We start from the raw sequence: 26,915 nt of genomic DNA, 5'->3' as shown, positions 1-26,915 counted from the left end.
ACCATGGTTCTCTTCCGTCGAAGTCAGTAGCGTTTTCTCTCACCAAGATAGAAACACAAATATTTCTCTAGAGGATACTGGGAATGGTAGGTCTCGGGAGGAAACCGTACCCGTTGTAAGACAAACAGTCCCCGTAAAATGTCTCCAAGAACGTTGGAGGTGGAAGGAATGGCGCGATGGCAGAAAGGTGAAGAGGAAGCGTGTGTAAACCCAAACCGCCAAATCAAGGAGATGCAGCTAAAGCCAGTATATTGTGTTGCATGATCATCCTCGTATGATTCACATCGAGGTCTATCCTCATCTTCACCTCTCTTCCCTAGGTATATCCTTCATCGCTAGCAGCAGCGAAGCTAACTCAACTTGGCCCTAGTTCAGAACTTGGGATCTCCCAAAGATCTCTGGATGCACGTTGCAAGCTTGATGGCTGTGAGGACTACACTGATCCCCTGGCCTTACTTAAGAAGTGTTCAAGGGCCTTTTTTCATGGTGTTCGCGCTACTTGATGCTGACCTGAGTTGTCCAAGGTTTTAACAGACGCGCCACTCTGATAACAAGCCATTGGTGGCGGTCGAGGTTAGGCAGGCAGCGATGCTATTCGGCTACAAGTGCCTATGTTTTCATGTATATAATTGATTTTGTCTTAGATATTACATCAAGATCAGAGTGGCGCAGCGGAAGCGTGGTGGGCCCATAACCCACAGGTCCCAGGATCGAAACCTGGCTCTGATATTTTTTGCATTTTTCCTTTTCCTTTCTTGCAATTTCAACATTTATTCTAGATGTTAGGTATCGCTGCCAATTTCAACATTTATTCTAGATGATCTGATACTTTGCTTCTCGGACTGGATGTTAGGTAGCGCTAAAAGCCCAAGCAACCATCTCGCTCCATATTACCCACGCAGCAACCATGGCAAGAGAGGAGGCTTATGTTTAGTGATGTGTGTGCTCTTCAGATTTTGAGACGGTACAAAATGTATTGCTCGTCACCATGAAGCGATGGCTTCGGGGCAGATGCAACACCTGGAGCTACGTTTGATAGTAGAACGGAGGATGAAAAGCTGGCTCCATCTGATGTTCTTGAAAAGAAAATTATCCTACTTATTTGCAGAAAAAAAAGGCGAGCATAAGGTACTGTGATCGATGAGGATGGAACATGGCGACATTCATAGAACAAAGATAGATATATCTGGCGTCAGGAATACACAAACTGAAACTTTCTTACTGTTACAGTTAAGAGTTTTAGATGGTAGTCTCGAAATGAGCATGGTTTTGAGTTAACGAAACATACGACAGTTACAATGTGTTGGAAGAAAATTACAAAAGAGCACCTCTTGAACTTCAAGGCCATCATCTACCGGAATGGACAGAAAATGACGAGGAGACGCCATGCGAAAAGCACCGGAGAACAATCCCGCCTTCGATATGGTTAGACCCTCTAGGACCTCTAGCTGCTGATCTATTGAGTATATATCTAGTCTAACCGAGATGAAAACTAGAGGGGAACAGCGGGGTGTGTACCGTCAGGCTTCGTCGACGAGGAGGTCGCCATGGCGGCGACGGAGGAGTGGCGGCGATGTCGGTGGTGCTTCCCGCCGCTACAGCGCCTCACCAGATCGGGTGGCTTAGGGTTTGTGTGTCGGTGGGGAGGACGGCAGCCGACGAACCTTGGCGTCCGTGCCCTGGCCCACACCTCTTTTATATGTGGCGCTGGCGATAGGGGCCAACCAACCAGATGTGGTTGGGCGCCCCCGATCAGGGCGCGAGATAGGGTCGTACGACTGTTGGGTCGTACTGGAGATCAAACTAACATTCTCCCCTTGATCTCATCTTACTTTAATCTTAATCTTAGACTTAAACTTTTCTTGGTATCCATTTTATCACACATTAGCATATAGAGCATGTCTCGTCATGATGGGCAGTTACGCACCATCAGATTCAACAGCTACTACACACCTTTCCATTTTAAAATAGATTCTTCCTCTAGGCCCTTAATATCCAGATATCATAGGCTTTTCCGTAAACCCATGCCGGCTACGTGTTCACTGAACACACTGGGTGGTAAGCCTTTCGTAAGCGGATCCGCGAGCATTTTATTTCTGCTTATATGCTCTAAACTTATGGTATGATCCTGGATTCTATCTTTCACAACATAATACTTGATGTCAATGTGTTTGGCAGCATCACTTGACTTATTGTTGTGAGCATAAAATACTGCTAGCTCATTGTCGCAGTACATTCTAAGTGGTCTTTGAATGCTGTCTACCACTCTCAACCCGGGTATAAATTTCTTTAACCAGTTTGCCTGCCCCGAGGCCTCATAACTTGCTACATACTCAGCAACCATCGTGAACGCTGCCGTGATAGATTGCTTGAAGCTTTTCCACGATATAGCTCCACCTGCGAGAGTGAATACATAACATGATGTGGATTTTCTGTCATCTACATCTCCCGCAAAGTTTGCATCTGAATACCCTTCTATCTCAAGGGAATGAGTTCTTCTGTATGTCAGCATGAGGTCTTTTGTGCCTTGCGCATAACACAATGCTTTCTTCACCATTTTCCAGTGATCTATTCCTGGATTACTTTGGAATCTGCCAAGTACCCCGGTAACAAAAGCTAAGTCAGGGCGCGTACATACTTGAGCATACATTAGGCTTCCGACAGCTGAAGCATATGGAACCGCTTTCATTTGATCGATCTCATATTGGTTCCTGGGACATTGAAATTCCCAAATCTATCGCCCTTGACTATAGGAGCAGGTGTGGAATTACTCGCATGCATACCATACTTCTTTAGAACTTTCTCTAAGTATGCCTTTTGCGACAGTCCTAAAACCCATCTTTATCTATCTCGATGAATTTCAATTCCTAAAACGAATGAAGCTTCACCAAGATCTTTCATATCGAAGTTCGAGGACAAGAACTTCTTCGTCTCCAATAGTAGACTAACATCACTACTAGCAAGCAGAATGTCATCCACATATAGGATAAGGAAAATGAATTTCCCTTTCTTAAACTTTGCATATACGCAATTTTCCTCTCTATTCTCATTAAACCCAAAACTTTTAATTGTCTCATGGAACTTCAAGTACCATTGCCTGCAGGCTTGTTTAATCCATAAATGAATTTCTTCAGACGGCATCCCATATGTTCTTTTCCTTCCACGACAAAACCCTTGGGTTGTGCCATGTAAACATTTCCCTCCAAGTCTCCATTTAAGAAGGTCGTCTTTACATCCATTTGATGCAACTCTAAATCATAGTGTGCCACTAAAGGAATTATAATTCTAAAAGAATCCTTACATGAGATTGGAGAAAAGGTCTCATTATAGTCTATTCCTTCTCTTTGAGTGAAACCCTTCGCAACAAGTCGTGCTTTATATCTTTCAACATTCCCTCTAGAGTCACACTTTGTTTTGTAGACCCATTTACAGCCTACTGTTTTGGCTCCTTTTGGAATTTCTTCTAAATCCCAGACTTTGTTGCTACTCATTGATCTCATTTCATCAACCATGGCCTCAATCCATTTCGATGAATGAGCACTTCTTGAGGCTTCTTCAAATGTGGTGGGATCACCCTCCATTTGAACTTCTTCACTGACATAGATCTCAAAATCGTCAGGAATAGCTGGCTTTCTTGCTCTTTGAGACCTTCTAAGGTTCTCAACATCTGGCGCAATTTCTATGTGGGGCTGTTGCAGCTCTTTCTTATGTGTGGTAACATTCTCTCTATTTTCATTCGTTGTTACCACAGGGGAACTAAAAACATGTGTCGCAATGACATTGTCCTGTGTCTGTGCAGCAGCAGCAGGTATCGAGAAAAATGGTTCCTCGATCATCGGAGTGGGTGCATACACCCGCTTCTCCTCAAGGTTGATTTCTCAGGATACCGTGCTCCCTCTGATCATCTCATCCTCCAGAAACACAGCGTGTCTCGTTTCTACAAACTTAGTGAGTCTGTCTGGACAATAGAAACGATAACCTTTCGACTTGTCTGGATAGCCAATAAAATGGCAACTTACTGTCTTAGGATCTAATTTCCCAATGTTCGGGTTAAAGAGTTTAGCCTCAGCTGGACATCCCCACACTCGCAAATAATTGAGTGAAGGTTCTCGACTAGTCCACAACTCATATGGTGTTTTAGACACCGACTTACTAGGAACTCGATTAAGTATGTGAATAGCGGTTTTTAACGCCTCCATACACAAACTAACCGGTAAGGTGGGGTAACTTAACATGCTTCTCACCATATCCATCAGGGTACGTTTTCGTCTTTCAGCTACTCCATTCTGCTGAGGATCGCCCGGTGTAGAATACTGGGCAACTATGCCATGTTCCTGTAGAAACCTTGCAAACGATCCAGGAAGTTGGCCATATGGGGTGTGCCGACCGTAGTACTCCCCACCACGGTCAGACCTTACTACTTTAATCTTTATGCTATGCTGATTTTCTACTTCAGCCTTAAATATCTTGAATTTATCCAATGCTTCTGAACGCTCTTTAATTGGATAAATATAACCATAACGCGAATAATCATCCGTGAATGTTATGAAGGAATCATAGCCATCCACAAATTTCACAGGAAACGGATGATACGTCTCAAACGTATCTATAATTTCTTATATTCCATGCTACTTTTATGATGATACTCACATGTTTTATACACACTTTATGTCATTATTATGCATTTTCCGGCACTAACCTATTGACGAGATGCCGAAGAGCCAGTTGTTGTTTTCTGCTGTTTTTGGTTTCAGAAATCCTAGAAAGGAAATATTCTCGGAATTGGACGAAATCAACGCCCAGGGTCTTATTTTTCCACGAAGCTTCCAGAAGACCGAAAGGATTACGAAGTGGGGCGACGAGGCGCCGCCACGCCAGGGCCGCGCGGCCAGGGCTGGGCCCGCGCCGCCCTGTTGTGTGGGGCCCTCGCGCCGCCTCTAAACCTACCCTTCCGCCTACTTAAAGCCTTCGTCGCGAAAACCCCTGTACCAAGAGCCACGATACAGAAAACCTTACTGAGGCGCCGTCGCCGCCAATCTCATCTCGGGGGATTCAGGAGATCGTCTCCGGCACCCTGCCAGAGAGGGGAATCATCTCCCGGAGGACTCTTCATCGCCATGATCGCCTCCGGATCGATGTGTGAGTAGTTCACCTCTGGACTATGGGTCCATAGCAGTAGCTAGATAGTTGTCTTCTCCTCATGTGTTATCATGTTAGATCTTGTGAGCTGCCTATCATGATCAAGATCATCTATTTGTAATGCTACATGTTGTGTTTGTTGGGATCCGATGAATATGGAATACTATGTTATGTTGATTATCAATCTATCATATATGTGTTGTTTATGATCTTGCATGCTCTCCGTTGCTAGTAGAGGCTCTGGCCAAGTTGATACTTGTAACTCCAAGAGGGAGTATTTATGCTCGATAGTGGGTTCATGCCTCCATTAAATCTGGGACAGTGACATAAAGTTCTAAGGTTGTGGATGTGCTGTTGCCACTAGGGATAAAACATCAATGCTTTGTCTAAGGATATTTGTGTTGATTACATTACGCACCATACTTAATGCAATTGTCTGTTGTTTGCAACTTAATACTGGAAGGGGTGCGGATGCTAACCCGAAGGTGGACTTTTTAGGCATAGATGCATGCTGGATAGCGGTCTATGTACTTTGTCGTAATGCCCGATTGAATCTCACTTTACTCATCATGATATGTATGTGCATTGTTATGCCCTCTCTATTTATCAATTGCCCAACTGTAATTTGTACTGTTCTTCGCATACAAACATCATTTTCCACACCATACATTTAATCCTTTGTTTACAGCAAGCCGGTGAGATTGACAACCTCACTGTTAAGTTGGGGCAAAGTATTTTGATTGTGTTGTGCAGGTTCCACGTTGGCGCCGGAATCCCTGGTGTTGCGCCGCTCTACACTCCGCCACCAACAACCTTCACGTGTTCTTTGACTCCTACTGGTTCATAAACCTTGGTTTCTTACTGAGGGAAAACTTGCTGCTGTACTCATCATACCTTCCTCTTGGGGTTCCCAACGGACAATTGCTTTACCGTCACAAGGAAGCTACTTTCTGGCGACGTTGCAATCCCACGTCAACTCCCACGTCAGCAGCTCTTTTTCTGGCGCCGTTGCCGGGGACCGAACGGGAAAATTACACCACAGAGATTTCTAACTCCCACGTCAACTACGCGCCACCAACTCTTTTTCTGGCGCCGTTGCCGGGGAGATCAAGAAACGCTGCAAGGAGAGTCTCTCACATCCAATCTCTTTACTTTGTTTTTGTCTTGCTTTAGTTTACTTTATTTACTGCTTGGTTTGCTTTCTCCATATCAAAAATACAAAAAAATTAGTTACTCGCATTTACTTTATTTACTGTCTTGTTTGCGTTCTCTATATTAAAAACACAAAAAAAAATTAGTTACTAAGCGTTCTTTAATGCAATCGATGCATTGTTCTAAATTCGGAAATTCCATAGGCGGAAGGATTGATTCTTTTACTAAGCGTTCTATTCTCCCCCTCGAAATATGGCCTAAACGACAGTGCCATAATTTCGAAGAGACTTCATCAATTCTCTTCCGCTTATTATTTTCATTCAAGGATGTGGAGACATTCTCATTATCAGCGCTTAAAACATTCACATTCTCATCACAAAGTGACAATAAATAAAGCTTGTCTTGTCTGAAGGCAAGACCAACAATCTCATTATTAAACTTGATCTTACATTGACCATCACCAAAATGGCAAGCAAAACCATCATCATCTAAGCACGATACACTTATTAAGTTCCGATGCAAAGAGGGTACATAAAACACATCTACTAATAAAAGTACAAAGCCATTTGCTAATACTAATGGGAGATCTCCAATGGCTTCGACTTCAGCTTGGACGCTGTTTGCTACTTTAATACATTTCTCCTCTTTGCGGGGTCTGTCTCATAAGGAATCCCTGTAATGAATTTGCAACATGAATGGTTGCACCTGAGTCAATCCACCAAGTAGATTTTGCATAACTTAAAAATAAAGATTCATCTACAAATGTAATTAAATCCTCACCTTGATTGCGTAGATGTTTCAGGAATGCCACACAGTCTTTCTGGTAGTGGCCCTTTTCCTTGCACCACTTGCAAGTGTCCTTGGCCACCTCTTCATGTGGCTGGTGATCTTGAGCCTTTCCATGCGGCTTAGCAGGAGAAGGATGCCACTGAGGTTGCCCTTGTGGCTTGGAACTCTGAAAGTTCATTTCTTGGTTGGGCTTAGGTAATTGACAAAATCACTAGATTGCCCCTTGATCCTCTCTTCTTCTTGCACACACATGGCAATTATCTTCTCAATGACCCACTTTTCTGGTTGTGCATTGTAGTTCACAGCAAAGGTCTCAAATTCTCTTGGGAGTGAGGCAAAGATCAGATGGATGACGAACTGTTCTGGAAGCTCCATCTCCATAGACTTGAGCTTGGAAGGCATATGGCTCATCCTCAATATGTGATCCCTTACTCCACCAGTGTACTTGGTAGTGACAAACTTTCTTATGAGAGTGCTAGCATAGGCCTTGGAAGACCCAGTAAACTGACTCTCTACTTTTTCAGGTACTCACTGGCGGTGTCACATTGTGGGATTGCTCCCCTTATAGCCTCCAAAATGGAGCTCTTGATCACCATCAAGCACTTTCTGTTGGACGAGTCCCACATAGCACGATCAAGATTGTACTTCATTCTTTTTGGTCCATGGTCAAGAACCCTTTTGTTGAAGTCATCTTCACTTTCTTTCTCGCCCCTCACGGGGTCCTTAGGTTCTATGGGACAAGCCTCTATCAATGCCAAGTCGAGGTCAAGCAAAGCAAGACCCACCTCAATCTTCTCCCGCCATGAGCCATAGTTCCCTCCATTGAGGGGCTCAATAGCCGAGATAAAACTCATAGGATTTCCTGAAACAAAATTTCCATCAAAATGAGTTAATTCAACGTCGGTCAAATTAAAACATGGCACTTCTCAATATTAATTCTACATCACCGTTGGGCAGAAATAGAACCAATAATGATAATTCTGAATCTTGCGGAATACAATTTTATTAACAATGTTGGTCATTAAATAAAATTATCATACTCAATAAATAGCTCTCATTTCCTAATTCAATTTCCCTGTTGGTTCCAATTAAATTAGGAAGCAATATAATATGACTTCAACTTAACTAGCACAGCGGAAACTTAACTTAATTTTCAAATCTTAACCCACAGGAAAAAAAATCATATCTCACTTTTATACTTGCTACTAAACTATTTCCAGAAAATTAAAACAGAAAATATTACTGGAAACAAGAAACAGGCAAAACAGCCCAGATGGGCTCTTCTCTGATGCTCTGTTAAAGGGAAAAGCGCACAAGCGGAAAACAAGTCGCTCCGCTAGATGGGCCGCGCCCAGCCTCTGGCCCGCGACACTGTCTTTCTCTCTTGGGCCCGAGGAGAGACCCCGGGCGGCTGCTGACCGTCGGATCGCATCCGACGGCTGTGCACCGAGATCGGCCGCACAAAACCGCCGGGAGCAGACTCGAAAACCCTAACCCTCACTCTCTCATCTCTCTGCCTCTATCTCACTCACCACCCGACTGCGGCGGCGCGAGCCAGACGAGGACGGCGACGGTGGCCGTCGAAACAGGCCGTCGCGTGGAGAGATGGCGGCGCCGTAGCCGGTCCTCTCTCCGGTGCGCGCGTTCCCCTTGCGGGTGAGCGTGCCGTCGCCGAGCGGACTAGCTGCGGTGCCCTGGCACGGCCAGGGGGGCCTCTTCCCGGAGCTTTGCCGGTAAGTGGAGGCCGGCATGGTTGCCGCCTCCCTCTCTCTGTCTAATCTGTGCTGCTACTCGGGATGGAACTGATCTTGGGTTAGGGTTTGCCTAAAAAAATAAAACTTCTCTGTTTTTTTTCATCTATCCCAGTTTGGGTTACTACCTCAACTAGATCAACGATTAGACATGCTCTGCTAGCATTGTTAGACCCTCTAGGACCTCTAGCTGCTGATCTATTGAGTATATATCTAGTCTAACCGAGATGAAAACTAGAGGGGAACAGCGGGGTGTGTACCGTCGGGCTTCGTCGACGAGGAGGTCGCCATGTCGGCGACGGAGGAGTGGCGGCGATGTCGGTGATGCTTCCCGCTGCTACAGCGCCTCACCAGATCGGGTGGCTTAAGTTTTGTGTGTCGGTGGGGAGGACGGCAGCGGACGAACCTTGGCGTCCGTACCCCGGCACCACCTCTTTTATATGTGGTGCTGGCGACAGGGGCCCACCAACCAGATGTGGTTGGGCACCCCCGATCAGGGTGCGAGATAGGGTCGTACGACCGTTGGGTCGTACATGGAGATCAAACTAACAGTTATGTCCAGGCTCGTCGTATCCATCGTGACATCCACCTCCACCTTTGAAGAAGTCCCCTTCATTCTCGCCCTGCTTGAAATGGCGCCGTACCATCGGAAGGCACACTACCCCCCCCCCCCCCCCAAGAGCATGCATGCACACATTGGACGATTTTCCAGACACTCACAGCTAACACGGACACCTCTTCACACAAAATACATGGACGTTACTGTGGGACTGAGGGATGGCGAAGGGAGGGAGTGGGGAAGCTAGGGTTCGTCGCCGCCCGAGTTGTCCCAGAGTGGAGCGGCGCGAAGGTCCATTTCAGATTATAAGACCTGGTTACAGTTATGAGTCATTATGCCACCATCTCAAAAGATTCTGATATACGCGAACCTCTAACTTCGTGGATTGCCTCCTAGGCAACTTTAGAGGTCCCACATTGCGCCGCCTGATCCATATAAAAGTATCTTTGTTATTTATAGTTGCAGCTCCTCCTCTTCCCTTCCACCACCATGCCGCCGAAGAAGATCACAGACGGCAGCGCCCGAACAAGGCAATGAAGCCGCGTGCAGCAAAAGAGAGGCCGCCAGGATGGACAAACGCATGGTGGGCGGCGGATGTGGAGCAGCGCCAGGCCGAAACTCGTGGCAGGGTGGAGAGGGAGAAGAACCTCATGGTGAAGAGGGCGAGGGCGGCGGCGGACAAACAGGCGAGGCAGGTCTCCATGGCCATGAACATGGGCCAGCCGCGCTTCAGCGTATTCCCCAGTCCATGGCCAATCCAAGGTATGATCGGCTCTCCTTTGACCTTCTCATCGGCATCACCGACCATGTTCCATGACAACTACGTCGCCGGCGTATCGAGGTTTACGCCATCGCTACCGGAGTTCGACGGTGGCGACTACAAGGGCATCTCGCCTGCCCTGCGCCGAGAGCCGCTCTTCTTCTCCAACCCCGGGATGCCACCGCCGAATGATGGTGTGATGCACGAGATGATCACGGCGGGCTCCATTGACGCCGCGTCGAGCCTGGGTTTCTTCATGCAAGAGGAGGCCAGAGCGGCGAAGCCATCGCATCACATGGTGCCACCGACGATCCGAATGGGGAGTTCGGAGATGACACCCAAGACGTCGACAACGAAGAAGAAGAACATGCCATCGGCGAGGAGGAGGACGCGCCTGATCCTACAACGGCTGGGAAGGGGAAGAAGAAAAGGAAGAAGAACTCGCCGCCGACCGAGCCGCGTATCAAATGGGCGGGAAAAGAAGAGGAGTGCCTCACCAAAGCTTGGAAGACCGTCTCCATGAACGTCATTACCGGCGCCAATCGAAACTATGAGACGTATTGGCAGCGGGTGAAGTTGGCGTTCGACGAACGGAAGATCGTCGATCCCTACTTCAACAAGATGGTGATGCTGCGCGGCAACAAGGCCATGGGCATCCATTGCGGTATCATACAGGCGGCATGCAACAAGTGGCACATCATACAGGAGGAGATCGAATCTCGCCCAGAGAGCGGCACTGACTTCGAGCAAAAGGTGAGCTAGCTCGCCTTGCCGTTCGTCGATCATGGATCGCCGAGGTTTAATCTTGTTTCATCGGTCTGTCTTGCAGATGCGCCGTGCTTTCGACATGTACCGCGACGACATCGATGACCGGACATTGAAGTACCTCAACGTCTTCGCTCGCATCGAGAATTGTGAGAAGTGGGCGGACGTACGTCGGTACCTCGCCAAGAACAAGGACAAGAAGTACAACCCCGACGCTCCAGCCCCTGCCACGTCGGAGGGCCGCCCCGAGCTCAGCCAGAAGAAGCTCAAAGTGCTGAGGAAGGTGGGCCATCCCGCTGAAAGGTTGCAGGCGTCCTTCGATAAGTCCCGGGCCGACGCGAGGGCGCGCGCCGCCGGGAGGGACGAAAAGTACGACCTGCGGTGTAAGGAGATGCTCGCCAACCAGGGCATCTGGATCGCCTTGCTGAAGGCAACCTCCACGGCGAAGAAGAGGAACACCGACCTGGCGTTCCTGGTCAGCGGCAATGATGGCAAGATGGACGAGGAGATGAGGGCTTGGTACGACGCCCAGCTCCAAGACATCCTCCAACCTCCGTCGACTGCTTCTCCCTCCTCTTGGACGTCCACTCCCGCCACTACGACACCAGCGACCAACGACGCATCGCGACCCGATTCCACGCTAGACAAGGCGCAAGAAGGGATCGCCGATGTTCCTGTTATCGTCTAGTTTCTGTTTCGATCGCTGGAATGTGGCTGATCCGATCGTCGAACTATTGGGCGATGCTTTTGTGTAGCGGGAAGACGATTTTTTGAGGGAGGGGGCACAAGGGATCTCACCGACGGCGGCGCGCGGTGCGGGGTGGTCGGAGAGGGAAGGGCACAGGGGAGAGGGAGGGGCACAAGGGATCTCACCGACGGCGGTGCGGAGGACATCGAGGCGGGGATCGGTGACATAGATCAGGGCAGCGTCGGATCCCACCGTTGGCCGCCCCCACGCCCTCCTCCTCCTTCCCGCCGCCGTCCGCACCCTCTCCTCCTCGTCGCCATCACTGGGATTTGTGTGGGTGGGGTGGGGGATTTGTGTACGGGCAGATATAAAGACTGGGAGCACCTTATTTTTGTGGCGCACCCTAGTTGGTGGGCCACATAATTTCTTATTTTTGTGGCGCATCTACCTTGGTGCGCCACATAATGCCTTATTTCTGTGGCGCACGTGGTCCTGTGCGCCACAGAGATAGTGAACCCAATGATTGAGGTTGGCAGGGTGTGAGGGCCACCTTATTTCTGTGACGCATGCCTGACGGGTGCACCACAAAAAATACGCTATTTTAGTGACGCACCTAGCCTGGTGCGCCATTGAATAGCATCCCACATATAGCTAGTTTTCTGATAGTGCAGCTTAAAATGAGTGGAACTACCCATGTCCGCCAGGCTATTGGTGCCCCTAGGATGAAGGCTGAGCGCCGGAGGCATGCTGGTCTCCCCCGGCCCGCAAGGTGCGGCTCTCCGTACGGCCATCACCCACTACTACTACATTGAGCTCACGCCCGAGCAGCGGATGGATCCCTACTGGATCCTGATAACAATGTGACTTGGGACGCCTTCTTCGCCAATCGGCGGGAGAGCAAGCTCGCCAAGTACGTCGGGGAACAACAACGAGGCTGGTCGCCGGGTATGGTGGGGTGGTCGGACTCTCGAGAGCGTGATGGACCACATCATGGCGGGCAATTACCCCCGTCTGGGATACCCCCACTTCCATCAGAAGAATGGCGGCAGCAGGCGCGATGGTGTCGACATCCGAAAACCCTCGCCCAACACGGCCAACTTCGGATGGTTCCGCCGGGGCGCGTACAACCGCCGCCGGAGTGGTAGGTGCCTCCAAAGTATGCCATGGTCGTGCACAGTTACACGTGCCCTGACAACCCGAAGGAGTATCCGGGCCAACGTGCTACCATACGCGCCTTCCTGGAATCACATCGGCCGCTGCCGGTGGACTACGCCCGATCCTGGTGGGCGAAGGAGGAGAAGGCCTACCGTGCGTGTCGCGGTGACCTCGGCCACGGCTATAGCTATTGCGGCCATCGATCACCGCAATGTGCGCAACCAGAGCTGCAGCTTGCGCAGTCACAGCTGAACAGGTTCCACTCCAGCCATGCAAACCGAGCGACTGCAACGATGGCGGGGACAACCACGACTACTACGAAGACATGTACTACAGGGCAATCGGCATCTTCAATAAAGTAATATTTAAATTTCCGATTATATGTATTATGGGTGCTATGGCTGGCAGCTCACCGGCCCCATTTGTATGTTCGTGCCGGCGCCCCTCGTACGGAGTAAAAAACGACAACGCCGCGGCATATGGGTTTCCCAAGATGCTCTTACATGGTACTCTGTATAGCTGCAAACTGCATGCTAGAAATCGAATACGTGCACACATGCCTTGCTAGAATTAGCAAGAGTGCTAGCTAGTGTCACTGTTATTCTGAAGAATAATTATGAGGAAATCAACCAAGTGAACAAGTAGACCCTCCTACATGTACCAGACGAGTAAAAATGAATCAGCCTGCTGGGATATAATTGGTTTCAGTTCTAAAGTATGGCTACAGCAATCGTGTAATAAGAGTTAACAAACACAAAGTTTGTCCAACGTCCGGGATTTCCTACTAATTTAGAAATTCCATAGACAAAATATACACATCAACCGAGCATTTCTAGTACCAGTGACAGCAAACCTCACATCATCGACTAAACCTAGTAGATATAACACGATAATGCAGAACAGTCGATACTCTGTACGAACCGTATCCACTTGCATCAGAAACTAGATTGTACATGTGGCATCGGCTGCACTGACTAAACATCAACGACAACTCACCCAACAAGAATAGTTGCTATTTAGTACGAATCAGATCCAGAGCTAGACAAGGTAGTATCATACATCCCGTGGCTTCTAGACGATTCTAAGGATGACTTCTTTTGAGCTTCTACCCTAGCTTATATAGGTTCCAAACAGCTGAAAAGATGGGGTTAGTTTCTAGAGAGCTTCCTCCCACCGTGAGGCCCACATCATGTATGTAGCGAGAAACTAGTCATCTGTACCCTTTTCGTTGCTTCTATTTACAGCAAAACTGCCATTCCAGAGAATAGCGTTTGAGCAATTGAAAAAGAAAACAAGGAAAAATCAACTTACCGCTTGATAGGATCGGGGCAGCCCCGCATTCCTTCGCACCGCTCCAACCCAAACACCCCATGGCGCTCTTGACACCAAGCTAGGGTTCCGCCACCGCCACCACTCTTGTCACTGCAGCAAGGACGGCACCCGCCTCTACAGCTCCGCCCCCGCAGGCCGAAAGCCGATCCCGTCCTCCCCCAGCTAACCTCATCGTCCTTACCGCCGCCGCCCCCGCATCCGTTTGTTCTTGCCCCGTATCCCTTAGTTCTCGCCCCGCATCTCCACCTACAGCAAGGATGGCGCCCACCTCTCCACTCGTAGACCAGGGCCGCCAACGACCTCTCCGTTCTGCCCCCAGCAGCAGACCGTCGACCTAGTCCTCCACGATCCACCTCGTCCTCCGCTAGCAAATAGCTCATTCCAGTGTTTACTTGTATTTTCATTGATACATACTTTGGTAGTATATTTGTTCTAAATGTTCTCTGGTTGTGAATTGATGTTCTTCTAGTGATTTGAATTTTGTGATATATATTGTTCTGTGAAGATATCTTTTATTTATGACTTGTATATGTATCACAAGATAAGAATTAATGTTCTACTAGCATTTGTTACATGAACCAATTTTCTGGTATGTATTGTCATGAACCAATTTTCTGATTTTATTATCATTTTACTTCTCATAATTTCTTTATTTATTCCTAGCTAATTTTTGTACTAAAAGCTACAATGTGTATGGTATCATCACTAATTTAGGGCAAGTATCAATTTTTTGGGGGCTTTATGGACATTTTACAACTTAACATAGAAATAAGCCATAATTTCAGAAGCCCGGAAGAATAGGAGGAACTAGCTTCTAGGAGCTTCTACCCACCATAGTTTCTCCTCACCGAAACTCAGAAGTCGGCTTATGCATAAGCATAAGCCCAAAAGAAGTCACCCTAAACAGACCACATGATACTTGTAGTTTCCCTTATACTAGAGATTCCTACGAAGCAAAGCACACTACATCGTCTGAGACCTCTCATTCCTACGTAAACCCACTGCAGGTGGATCCCCCAAACCTAGCTCAGACATCATAGTTTAACCGGATAACCGAGATCACGATTACGCAATACAGTACCATCAGAGGGAAAATTTGTTGCACATGGTGGTGAAAGTATGTGCTCATCGGATCAGAGGGTTAGAGAGAAGAGCTTAAGGGTTCGTGGAAGATGGGGAAGGTGGGATACTCTAGATCTATTGTGGATGTGTTGGGGAGGAAGCACTAGCCCCAGGCTTTATACTAAGTAGCTGCTAGCAATGCTGATGTGGGTTTAAGAACCTAGTCAACCATATTTTCCTTGTATCCAACATTCCAATAGAGATATGTGGCGCCTTATTACAGTGAACCACCATCTCTTTACTGTAGCCTACTGGCGTGTGCGTCCCAAAGGCTAGATGTAGGTTTGCACCATATATGTTACAGCAATATCATCTGAAGATGCGGGTGACACTTCAGAATGTGTGCGCCACAAGTTTTTTTTTTTTGCGAAAATTTCACCGATCTACTAATAATTATCAACAACAGTACAAAAATGTCTAAAACTAATAGATACTACAAATTGGTCACTGGACCACCTAGCGACGACTACATACACTAGCGTGAGCCGAAGGCTGGAATTCGTCATGCTAAGGCCCCAAAGAACCAACGCACCAGAGCAGCAACCACCGCCAATGATGAAAACCGTAGATCAGAAGAGACTGGCCTGAAACCACACAATCCAACACGAAAAACGATTGGATCACGAGAGATCCGCCAGACACACAACTCCTTGTGTCCTCCACCGATGCTAGATGCACCACCGGAGCGAGGATAGGATGGGGAGAACCTTATTCTAACTTTAGGAAGTAGCCTCCGCCTCACCATTCCGAAGAAGACACTCATTGCATGTTTTCGTGTGTGTTGTAGTCCCTCAAACCGTGTTAGCGATGAAGTAAGGTGTTTGCCCGAAATGGAGACGTGGCCTAGCGTGTGTCTCCGACTTTCTATTTTGCAAGTACTCATCCCTTGCTTGCTTGCCCATCATAAATTTGTTAGATCTACATGACCAATCCTTCATTTAGGTTATACCTTATGTACGCTACCTAGTGTTGCTAATACATTTGGCAATTGGTTAAATGGTGTGGGTCATAGGTTTAAAATACTTATTAGGATGTGAGGGCTTGTTGTTATATGGTCGCTATGGTTATATAGAAATGACAAGATTTTTAATCATAAAAACTCTTCTCTTATGCAGGTTATCTACTGGTGCACATGTTTGTTCTGTTCATGATATTCTCTTCAGCATGTGGAGAACCAACCTGTTTATGGAGGTGGCTACCAACATGAATGGCAGCGTAATCTACGGATTGGTTCTCTCTCACCATAGATCCATAAGCAGTTTCTTAGAGGATTACTCCTTTTGCGTCTTCTTATTTTTTGTCTATTGATAGGTTTGGATTTGTGTGGCTATGTGCGTAAATACTTAAACCTTTTAAGTAATAAAACTCCTTTTATTAAAAAAATATTAATATATTTACAAATAAATCATGCATACTAACTCCGTATGCCATACAACACCCACAAGTAAGTGAGTTCATAACCTCCCTATTCCTCATCTCCTGTCTTGTGCCTCTTCCTTGCCTGCACCCAAGTCTGTATTATTGTACGCAAGGATGAAAATATACGATCTTCTATCCAATATAAACAAAATGAAAGACTGGTCTTTGATGAAGTCTATCTTATAATTATTGAAGTGCAATTGCCCATGTTTCTCGAAATACGTCTTTTAAGTAAACATGATCGACCATGAATATAAATATATTTATTTGATGGCTAACATGGTGTTGATTAGTAGACAATATATTAGAACTTTTTTCTTACTTTCATCCTTCTATGAAGTATAGTGCTCCCTCCAATGCAACTTTTGTCGCTGATTTAACATGGATCCAAAGGAGTATTATTTCCTTGGACACAATTACCCGAATAAAACGTGTAAAAGCTTGTATAAAAAGGTAAACCGGAGAACCAAAGCTCTGTCCATGAAGAAACATGTTGTCTTTGCTTGGTATCTGATTCTTTGACACAATTAACCGGATAAAATGATTTTTTGGGTTTTTAAAGGCCATTGAAAGCACTGATATATATTCAAATGTGTATGATTTTTTTGCAAAATTCAAAGGTGTATAGTTGAAAGAGATGACGAATGAAAGTGAGTGCGGGAGTGGGTATTGGTTCAGAACTTCACTACTACACTGTTCACTACTACCTCCATCCCAAGGCTTAAGGCCTATATTTTTTTTCAGAAAGTCAAACTATTTTAAGTTCGACTAAGTTTTTATCAAAAATCGTTAATATGAAAAGTACAAAATCAATGTCATTAGATAGATAATGAAATATATTTTCATATGGTACCTACAAAATATCATATTTGTTCATAAATTCTTCTAAAAATTTGATCAAACTTTACTTCGTTTAACTTTCTGAAAAATATATAGGTCTTAAGCCTTGGGATAAAGGTAGTATATCTATGATGCCGACCATGTATTCAGAAAGTCTAGCTAGCTAGCTAGCTAGTTGCAGCTACCAGCTATTAAAGGATTAGCTCTTTATGTAGCGACTGTTAGTGCTTCTATTGGTTGTATATATATAGATAGATTGTTCTAGTAGTGTCCCAACTGAGAACACTTGCAGCGTCCACCTAAAATGATCTTGCGTTCATGTACACATTGTTAGAATACATGTACGGCTAAGATTAGACTAGATTTAAATCATCTTATACTTCAAGTCTATCTTCTTCATGCAAGATCTTGACCAATGTGAGAAATGGGAGACCTCAGAATGTTAACCTCTACCTTTCCAGCTATGCGCGGAAGCTTTTCAAGGTATTTCAGCCCAGTGTACAACAAGCACCGAGAGTGCCGAAATCCACCTAATCCATCTTTGTAAGCACATTTGGGAGCAAGCTGGGGCTCGCACACAGGACAACCCGGAAAGTGTTAATGTTTCACTAGATCTTCTAGTACTCGGCTGTGGGCTTTCACCAAGGCAGAAGATTCTTGTGGCGCACAAATTAGTTTGCACGAAAACACCTGTGTGTTGATGGGCTTTTAAATAATGGCAACAACACCCTAATGAATGTCCAAATCCTAGGCAAAAGTGCACCTCTTCTCCTCCAAACTGGGCTTTTCAACAAGCTTAAACTAAATTGTGTGTATGCCACGATTAAACAAACATAAGCATTTGTGTTGTTGTGAATATACGCACATCAGAAGTAGAAAATAATCGTTTTGCGATGACGTAAGTAACACACATGATTCAGGGAGCGCCTACTCTCCGCCTTAGGCCTTGTTTGGTACTAGAGTTTTAGTGGGGATTAGTGGGGATAATCCGCTTCATTTTAAATCCCCACTTATGCTCAATGCATATTTGGTGCTAGAGTATGAGAGAGTTTAATCCCCACTTATCTCCACTTTTTCCCAAATTTTTAGTGTAATTTTTTCAATCCCCAATACTCTACCCATACCTAGTGAATTGGGGATGGGGTTTTGGGGATTGGGTGACAGCAGTGATTCACCCAATACTTTAGAGTATTATCCCCACTAATCCCCACTAAAACACTAGTACCAAACAAGGCCTTAAGCGGGAGCGACGGTTCGCTCCGCCTGAAGAGCTTCCGCCTGGGCCGCTCGGCCCAACAAGGTACTGCTTCTCTCTACTTTTTCTCCTTTCGGTTTTAGATTTATAAAATGTTCAAATCTATAAAAAGTGTAAATTTGAAAAAAGTTTGGATTAAAAAATGTTCAGATTTAAGAATATTCAAATCTAAAAAAGTTCAAAATTAAAAAATGTTTAAATTAAAAAATGTTCAAAATATGAAAAAGTTCCAAATTGAAAAAAAAATCAAATTAAAATGTATGCAAATTTCAGAAAAAGATCAAATCTGAAAATTGTTCAAACGTGAAAAATGTTCATATCTAAAAATGTTCAAAAATAAAATTTGTTTAAACTTAAAAATTGTTCAACTTTAAAAAGTTCAAATCTAAAAATGTTCAAACTTAAAAAACGTTCAAATTTGAAAAAATTTAAAGTTTGCAAAGTCCAGAAAAAACCAATTGGCAAAACCAAAAAACTGGAAGGAAAAACCAGTAGAAAATGAGAAAAACTGAAAAAAAAAAACGAAGCAAATCCAATTCCGTCGCTAAATGGGCCGGCCCAACTCCTTCTCGCTCTGAGCGGAGCGACCGCTCGCTCCCGCGTTGAGAGGAGAATAGGGATCGCTCATGATTCAGGCAAGAAAAACAACGGGGAACCGTGGCTTTATGGCAAATGATTCCGTGTCCCGACCATCAGGGTCGGCCCGATGTTTTTCAGGGCCCTTGGGTGAAGTTAACAAAAAGACCCCTTAGGACTAACATATGCGTACACATAATTAGATATATAACTATATGTATAAGCCTACTTTTATTTATATGCATAACTGATAGAAATAATAATAAAATGGTTGGGAAATATAACAAGTATTTTCTACTAGTTTAATTATCTCAAATAAAACCAAAGACTCCATTAACAACTGCGCTTCAATGCTTCGCAAAAATGCTTCTTCGCAGCACCGAATATCATTGGAGAATACTTATTCAAAGCACCTCTTTGCATTTCAATGAATTGATTATCTAGCTTTCTCTTTTTCGCAGCACAGAATAATTTTTTTGGCATTATAGCACCTATAATTATGAAGAAATTTACATGAAATTAGAATCCTAGTTAAATAAATAAGTCATAACTTAGACGAAGAATTAGACAAGAGATTTAATCATGAACTCATGGAAGGACAGGACGGTAGGTCGGGCGGGGCGAGGTAATCTAAGAGACACAATCACATAGAGACAAGAGAAAAAAGATGAGGTAGCAAGACAGTCGAGCTAGGCGATTGGTGAGACGAGAGACGAACATACGAGCGGTCAGGCAGGACGATCGGCGAGACTAGAGACGAACAGACGGAACACTCAATCGACGTCTATGTTTTTCAAAAGAATCGATTGAGGGAAGCAGCCAAGCAATGGCCTCGTAGTCGTGGAAGACTGCCAATCAGAGTAAGATTGGACTGATCGGGACATGAGGTACTTTTACTTCTTGCATCTTTTCTACCTGACCCTGTTCGCTTATAATCTTGTTTTACCTTTCTTCTTTTCAGTCCATAGTAAACAAAAGCCCCAATTTTGGGCCCCCCAAAGGCATGGGCCCTAAGCAGCCACCCATGGCTGCCATGGGTCAGGGTCGGCCCTGCCAACCATGTGGTAGTGAGACTTATCACACACGGCTTCGTTAATTATGTGCCTAGTTAAGGCCCGTCGCATACCCTTACATAGTGACGGTTCGGTAAACCGTGTGTGTCAGACCATTTCAACCGTGTGTGAAGGCATGTTATGTACTAGTGACTGGATCGTGCCACCCATGATCAGTGTATGCGCTCAACGATCATACAACTACGGCGGGCATGCATATACCGAGCCCACAGGTAGATCAAGCAGAGCTACAAAATAGCTAACTAAACCTATCCAAAACGACTATCTCTTAACTGAATCTGAAACATTACAGTGCAAGACGACACCGTTAGGTTCAGGTTTATTTGCTACTCGAAGCTATCGACTAAGTGTAAAGCTGAAATAGAGTTTGAACAACAATGGATGCCAAGGATCTCACTTCATGTTCTTTTATACATGAAGGTATAGACAATCGAACACCTAGACATATGGCCTCAGAAGATACGCTTTATGACAGGCTGAAGGGTATGATCGCTCAAGAGGTATTGTGGGAACGATGGTTGGAACTCCCATAGGCTGCCAACGGCAGGTTGCGTACAAGGGAAGGATTACACCGTGAGAAGATAGATTTTTTTCGAAAAAGGTGAGAAGATAGATAAGATCGGCATGATCTTTATAGTTCAGATCATGCCGTATACATCAAGACTGAAACAACTAACTACCATATCTCCTAACACGTGACATACACGACGTACATAACAACTGTGTTTAACACCCCTCCTCAATTTCAACCATCCTTGAGGTTGAGATTGTGCTTAAACTCTTCAAACTGTCGAGCTGGTAATGCCTTAGTAAATCGATCCGCCACTTGATCCTTGGTTGAAATAAATCTGATCTATAGCTTTTTTCTTGCTACTCTTTCACGTACAAAATGAAAACCAATTTCAATATGTTTCATTCTAGCATGAAATATAGGATTAGCAGAAAGATAAGTTGCACCCATATTATCACACCATAAGCATGACGTCTGCTTCCTTGGAATTCCAAGTTCTTTCAGAAGAGACTCAATCCATATAACTTCAGCAGTAGCATTAGCAAGAAATTTATATTCAGCTTCTGTACTTGATCTGGACATAGTTGCCTGCTTTCTAGCACTCCAAGAAATCAAGTTAGGTCCAAAAAAATACAGCAAAACCTCTTGTAGATCTTCTATCATCAACACAACCTGCCCAATCAGCATCTGAAAAAGCACTTACTAGTGTTGATGGTGATCTTCTAAAGGTTAGACCAAGGATCACTTTACCACTGATATATCTCAGAATTGTTTTCACAGCTGACCAATGTACAGTAGTTGGTGCATGCAGAAACTGGCATACATTGTTGACAGAGAAGGCAATATCTGGTCTGGTGAGAGTCAAGTATTGTAATGCTCCAACAATGCTCCTATACCTTGTACCATCTTCTGGTCCTAGGAGCTATCCTTCTGTGACAAAAAGCTTTTCTGATGTTGACAGTGGTGTTGGCGGTGACTTGCAGTTCTTTAAGCCAACCCTATTAATCAAATCAAAAGCATATTTTTCTTGAGTTAATTTAATACTTTGACTGAACTTTTTAACCACAATGCCCAAGAAGAAGTGAAAATCACCAAGATCTTTTAATGCAAATGATGAACTGAGATCTTGAAGAAGTGATGCAATTGCTTTGTTGGAGGAACTAGTAAAAATAATGTCATCCACATAGACTAGCACAAAAATAATGATACCTGACTTGTTTAATATGAAAAGAGATGTACCTGCCTTGGATGCCAGAAAACGCAGCTCTTGCAGTTTGGAGCTCAGCTTAGCAAACCATGCTCTTGGCGTTTGCTTGAGCCCATATAGAGACTTGTCAAGTCTACACACATGATGAGGAGCATTTGATTTTTCATACCCAGGTGGTTGCTTCATATAGACGTCTTATTCCAGAACACCATGAAGAAACACATTCTTTACATCTAGTTGCCTCAAGCTCCATCCTTTTGACCCTGAAATAGCTAGCACAAGTCTAATAGTAGCAGCTTTTACAAGAAGACTAAAATTATCCTCATAATCTATTCCATATCTTTGTTTGAACCCTTTTGCCACTAGTCTAGCCGTATATCTATCAATAGTACCATCAGATTTTCTTTTAATTCTATAGACCCATTTGCAATCTATTAAATTTATACCACTTTTATACAATACTAAATGCAAAGTTTTGTTATCTATCAAAGCTTTGTACTCATCATCCATAGCTTGCTTCCAATTTTTATCAGCTAAAGCTACTTGCAAATTGTCAGGTTCACAAGTAATGCAAAATAAACCATAACGCAAAGTACCATCTGTGTACCGTTTTGGTTTTAAGTTACCGGTTTTTTACCTTGTCCTGTGAACGGCCACGGGTGGAGCTGCAGGTCGAGGCAGCACAGTGGATCCCTCTAGGTGCACGGGCGACAGAGATTCTGTCGGAGCAGCGCTAGCGTCAGACACGCTTTCCCCCGAAGAGCCAACCGGCGAGTGCCGCGCGTCGCTTGATGATTCACTGCATGTGCTGGTGGATGGCGACGCAGTCGGGAAACAGCTGGTAATGGCAGGGCCACGCGACGTGGCGGGGCTGGATTGGTGAGCCGGTGACCGAGGCTACTTCTCTGCTCGATCGCCTGATGCACGCGCAGATACGCTGCCACGAGAATGTTCGCGCGTGATCCGATGATGATGCTCCTCGTACTCAGCGCCAGCCATGTTAGTACGTATACTAGCTTCATTTGAGCTCGTTTTTGCACCATTTTGCATGCAATTTTCTTCTCCAGTTTCCTACACACAAGGGCTCACAAGACCAGATATATTAGCAGCATTAGGTGTTAGATCAATGCAACATTTATTCCCCTCATGAGATGACACCGGATTTTGGAGAAACTCGGGTAGAAGAAGAATTTCCCGACGGAGAAGTGAACCAGCGTTAGGATGTAAGTTGGCAAAAGGAAACACTGTTTCATCAAAGACAACGTCTCGGAAGATATAGACTCTACCAGATGTGACACCTAAACACTTGACACCTTTGTGCATGGGGCTATAACCAAGAAAGACACATTGTTTTGACCGAAAGGCGAATTTACGTTTATTATATGGTCTGAGGTTAGGCCAACAAGCACAACCAAAAGGTCTAAGAGATAGATAATCAGGTGTCTTGTTAAGAAGTCAATCCATGGGTGTTTGATTATTGATGACCTTGGAGGGTAACATATTAATGAGATATGTGGCGGTTATGAAAGCTTCATCCCAAAATTTTAATGGCATGGAAGCATTGGCAAGGAGAGCAAGTCCTACTTCGACAATGTGGCGATGCTTGCGCTCAGCTGACCCATTTTGCTGATGGGCGTGAGGGCATGATACATGGTGTTCAATACCAATTTTCTGGAAAAAGGAGTTGAACTTCTCATACTCTCCACCCCAATCAGATTGTAAAGCAAGTTTTTTCTATCGAATTGGCGTTCAACAAGGTGATGAAAGTTGTGAAATATTTAGAAAACATCAGACTTTTTCTTAAGGAGATAGATCCATACAAACTTGCTAAAGTCATCAATGAAGCTTACATAGTATGTTTAGCACCCTACTGAACTAGGTGCAGGTCCCCAGACATCTGAGAACACAAGTTGAAGGGGGGCAGTGGAAACACTATGGGATCTCTCATATGGTAATTGATGACTTTTTGCCCTTTGGCATGAATCACAAACAGACTCAACACTAACTTTATTGGAGCATGGGAGCTCATGTCTACTAAGGATTTTTTGAACAATTCGAAAGGAAGCATGACCTAAACGACTATGCCACCGTGAAGCTGAAGGCTTGGTGACGCTAAAAACTTGTTTATTCTTGATTGGTGATGAAGATATGAAGGGGTAGAGACCTTGGATGCATCGTCCTTTAAGAAGAACCCTCTTCGTGGCCTGATCTTTCACATAAAAGAACCATGGGTGAAACTCAAGAAAAACATTGTTGTCAAGAGTAAAACGAATAGAAACAAGGCTTTTTGAGGCATGTGGAACATGAAGAACTTTGTTGAGGTGCAAATTTTTAGAGGGGTATTAACGATTGCATGACCAACATGACTAATGCTCATACGTTGCCCATTGGCCGCATGGATCTGATCACGGCCCTGGTACTTCTCCTTCCTGGTGAGCTTGTTGAGCTCACCGGTGATGTGATCGGTGGCGCCGGTGTCGCCATACCAATTAGTGTCCACGCCGTAGGAGTTGGACACGGCATTGGCACCCTTTTCTTCCTCCTCTTCTTCATCGTCATCGGAGTAGCGGTGCCAACACTTCCAGGCTTCATGACCTACTTTCCCGTAGATCTGACAGGTGACGAGATCGCGGTCCTTGCCGCTGGCCCTGCCTCCACGTCCACGACGACCACCGCTTCCACGCTGGCCAAGAACATGGCCACGGTTGCCACCGCGGCCTCCACGGTGTCCGTTCCGTCCACGGTATCCTCCGCGCCCATGCTGAGCGGAGTTGACAAAGGAGGAGCTGTCATAGGCACCGTCGGTCAACAGCTCCATGCGGTTGTCGTACGCAGTCACCTGAGCATACAGATCGCTCACGGTGAGATCCTTGCCGCCGTTGACGCCGATGGCGGCGAACAACGGGATCGTAGGTGTCGTCGAGGCAGGCGAGGAGGTACTCTACCAGCTCCTCCTCATCGATGGGCCGGCCCGCGGAGGCGAGCTCGTCGGCGAAGCCTTTCATCTTGGTGAAGAAGGCCGCCGTCGTCATGTTGTCCTTCCTCATCTTGGCGAGGGCGACACGCAGGTTTGAGACCCGCGTCCTTGACTGGGAGGTAAACATTGCCTTGATGGCCCCCAGACTTCAGCAGCCGTGTCCATCCCGATTACAGAGACGAGGATGTCCGGCGTCAGCGATCCGAGAAGGAAGGTGAGGACCTGCTGATCTGCAGCCACCCACGCTTCGTAGGCGGGGTTCGGCTCTTTGGTGGTTTTGCTATCCTTTTCCACTACCAGGGTTTCTGGCGGCAGCACCGTCTCCTTGTCGAGGAAACTCAACATGCGGGCGCCACGGATGGGGGGCAGGACCTGGGACTGCCATAGGAGATGGTTAGCTCTCGTCAACTTCTCGCTCACGGTGATGCCAGCTAGGGGATTAGTCATGGTGGTGAGGGAGTTGGGAGCGAGGCACATAGATGGGTTTAGGAAATCGGCTCTGATACCATATGATCGCTCAAGAGGTATTGTGGGAACGATGGTTGGAACTCCCATCGGCTGCATGTTTATATAGGCTGCCAACGGCAGGTTGCGTACAAGGGAAGGATTACAACGTGAGAAGATAGATAAGATCGGCATGATCTTTATAGTTCAGATCATGTCGTGTACATCAAGGCTGAAACAACTAACTACCATATCTCCTAACACGTGACATACACAACGTACATAACAATTGTTTTTAACAAACGGTGCCATTTAAGGCTAATCCATCTCCTGATCATGTCTTTATACCTGTAAACATTATTATTCGACAAAGTTAAGCATGTTTTGCCCTAAAAAGCACCACTAAGTTTTTTGAACATAAGGCATAAATGTCTAGCTTTAAATTAATAAAGCCATACGGCCACAAGTACAAGGATGTTGACAACAGCTTACAATGCGTCACGAGCACACACACATATGAAACAAGCCTAGCTTGTAGCTAGCGAAGACCTTCTCGCTCGAAGCCTAGATGGAAGCAGGCAGCAGCAGCAGACCAGCTAGTCGACAATGATCACAACACTAGAGGATCAGCTTCAGGATGATACACACACCGACACGCGGACAACTAAAGGAACTAATGTCAGTTAGACCTATCAAGGTTTTGATCCCAAATGGTGCAAAATCATCGAACAATTCGTTAGAGGCAGAAGTGTAGGGATCAAGGTCAATGATGACATTGGTCACTATTTTCAAACCAGGAAAGGTCTTCGACAGGGTGATCCATTGGCACCCATGTTATGCAACATTGTTGGAGATATGTTGGCCATCTTAATTGCAAGGGCAAAGGAGGACGGGCAGTGATGACCCACAAGCATAGGGGGTGTATCGTAGTATTTTCGATAAGTAAGAATGTCGATCCCAACGAGGAGCAGAAGGTGTTGACAAGCAGTTTCGATGAAGGATTCACTGTAAATGCTCACAGTCAAGTATTCAGGGGATTTTAGTGTAGCAGATGAATAAAGTACGAGTAAGTAAAGTGCGAGAGAAATAATTGCAGCGAGTGTCCCAATCCTTTTTAGCACAAAGGACAAGCCGGTTTGTTTACTTATAATGACCAAACGTTCTTGAGGACACACGGAAATTTAGTCTAGTGCTTTCGCTTCATATAGCTGATTAATCTTCATTGTTTTGATAAGTGTTGTGTGGGTGAACCTATGATAATGCACCGCCCTTCCTAGGACTAATACATACTTGTGATTATACCCCTTGCAAGAATCCGCAACTACAAGAAAGTAATTAAGATAAATCTAACCACAGCCTTAAACTCTGAGATCCTGCTATCCCTCCTGCATCGATATACCA

General features: G+C 45.4%; 1 protein-coding gene, 1 non-coding gene and 1 pseudogene across 2 annotated transcripts; 1 reads left to right on the top strand and 2 right to left on the bottom strand.

The window, feature by feature from the left end:
- Window positions 1–657: 657 nt before the first annotated feature.
- TRNAM-CAU (transfer RNA methionine (anticodon CAU)) lies at window positions 658–729 on the top strand. Its single transcript has one exon. It is a non-coding gene; the product is annotated as a tRNA-Met (tRNA).
- Window positions 730–6,914: 6,185 nt separating this feature from the next.
- On the bottom strand, window positions 6,915–7,934 carry LOC139832291 (uncharacterized; annotated as a pseudogene).
- Window positions 7,935–23,960: 16,026 nt separating this feature from the next.
- LOC139832290 (retrovirus-related Pol polyprotein from transposon RE2) lies at window positions 23,961–25,517 on the bottom strand. Its single transcript, XM_071822015.1, has 4 exons — window positions 25,245–25,517; window positions 24,994–25,182; window positions 24,456–24,932; window positions 23,961–23,990 (listed from the first exon to the last, which is right to left on the bottom strand). The coding sequence occupies exons 1-4, from the start codon at window positions 25,515–25,517 to the stop codon at window positions 23,961–23,963; spliced, it is 969 nt and encodes a 322-aa protein (XP_071678116.1).
- Between the last annotated feature and the right edge of the window lie 1,398 nt (window positions 25,518–26,915).

Source organism: Lolium perenne, chromosome 6 (assembly GCF_019359855.2).
Source record: "Lolium perenne isolate Kyuss_39 chromosome 6, Kyuss_2.0, whole genome shotgun sequence".
In the NCBI taxonomy this organism is placed as follows: Eukaryota; Viridiplantae; Streptophyta; class Magnoliopsida; order Poales; family Poaceae; genus Lolium; species Lolium perenne.
Note: the sequence above shows the minus strand (reverse complement) of the source record. Positions and strands in the feature narration are given on the sequence as shown.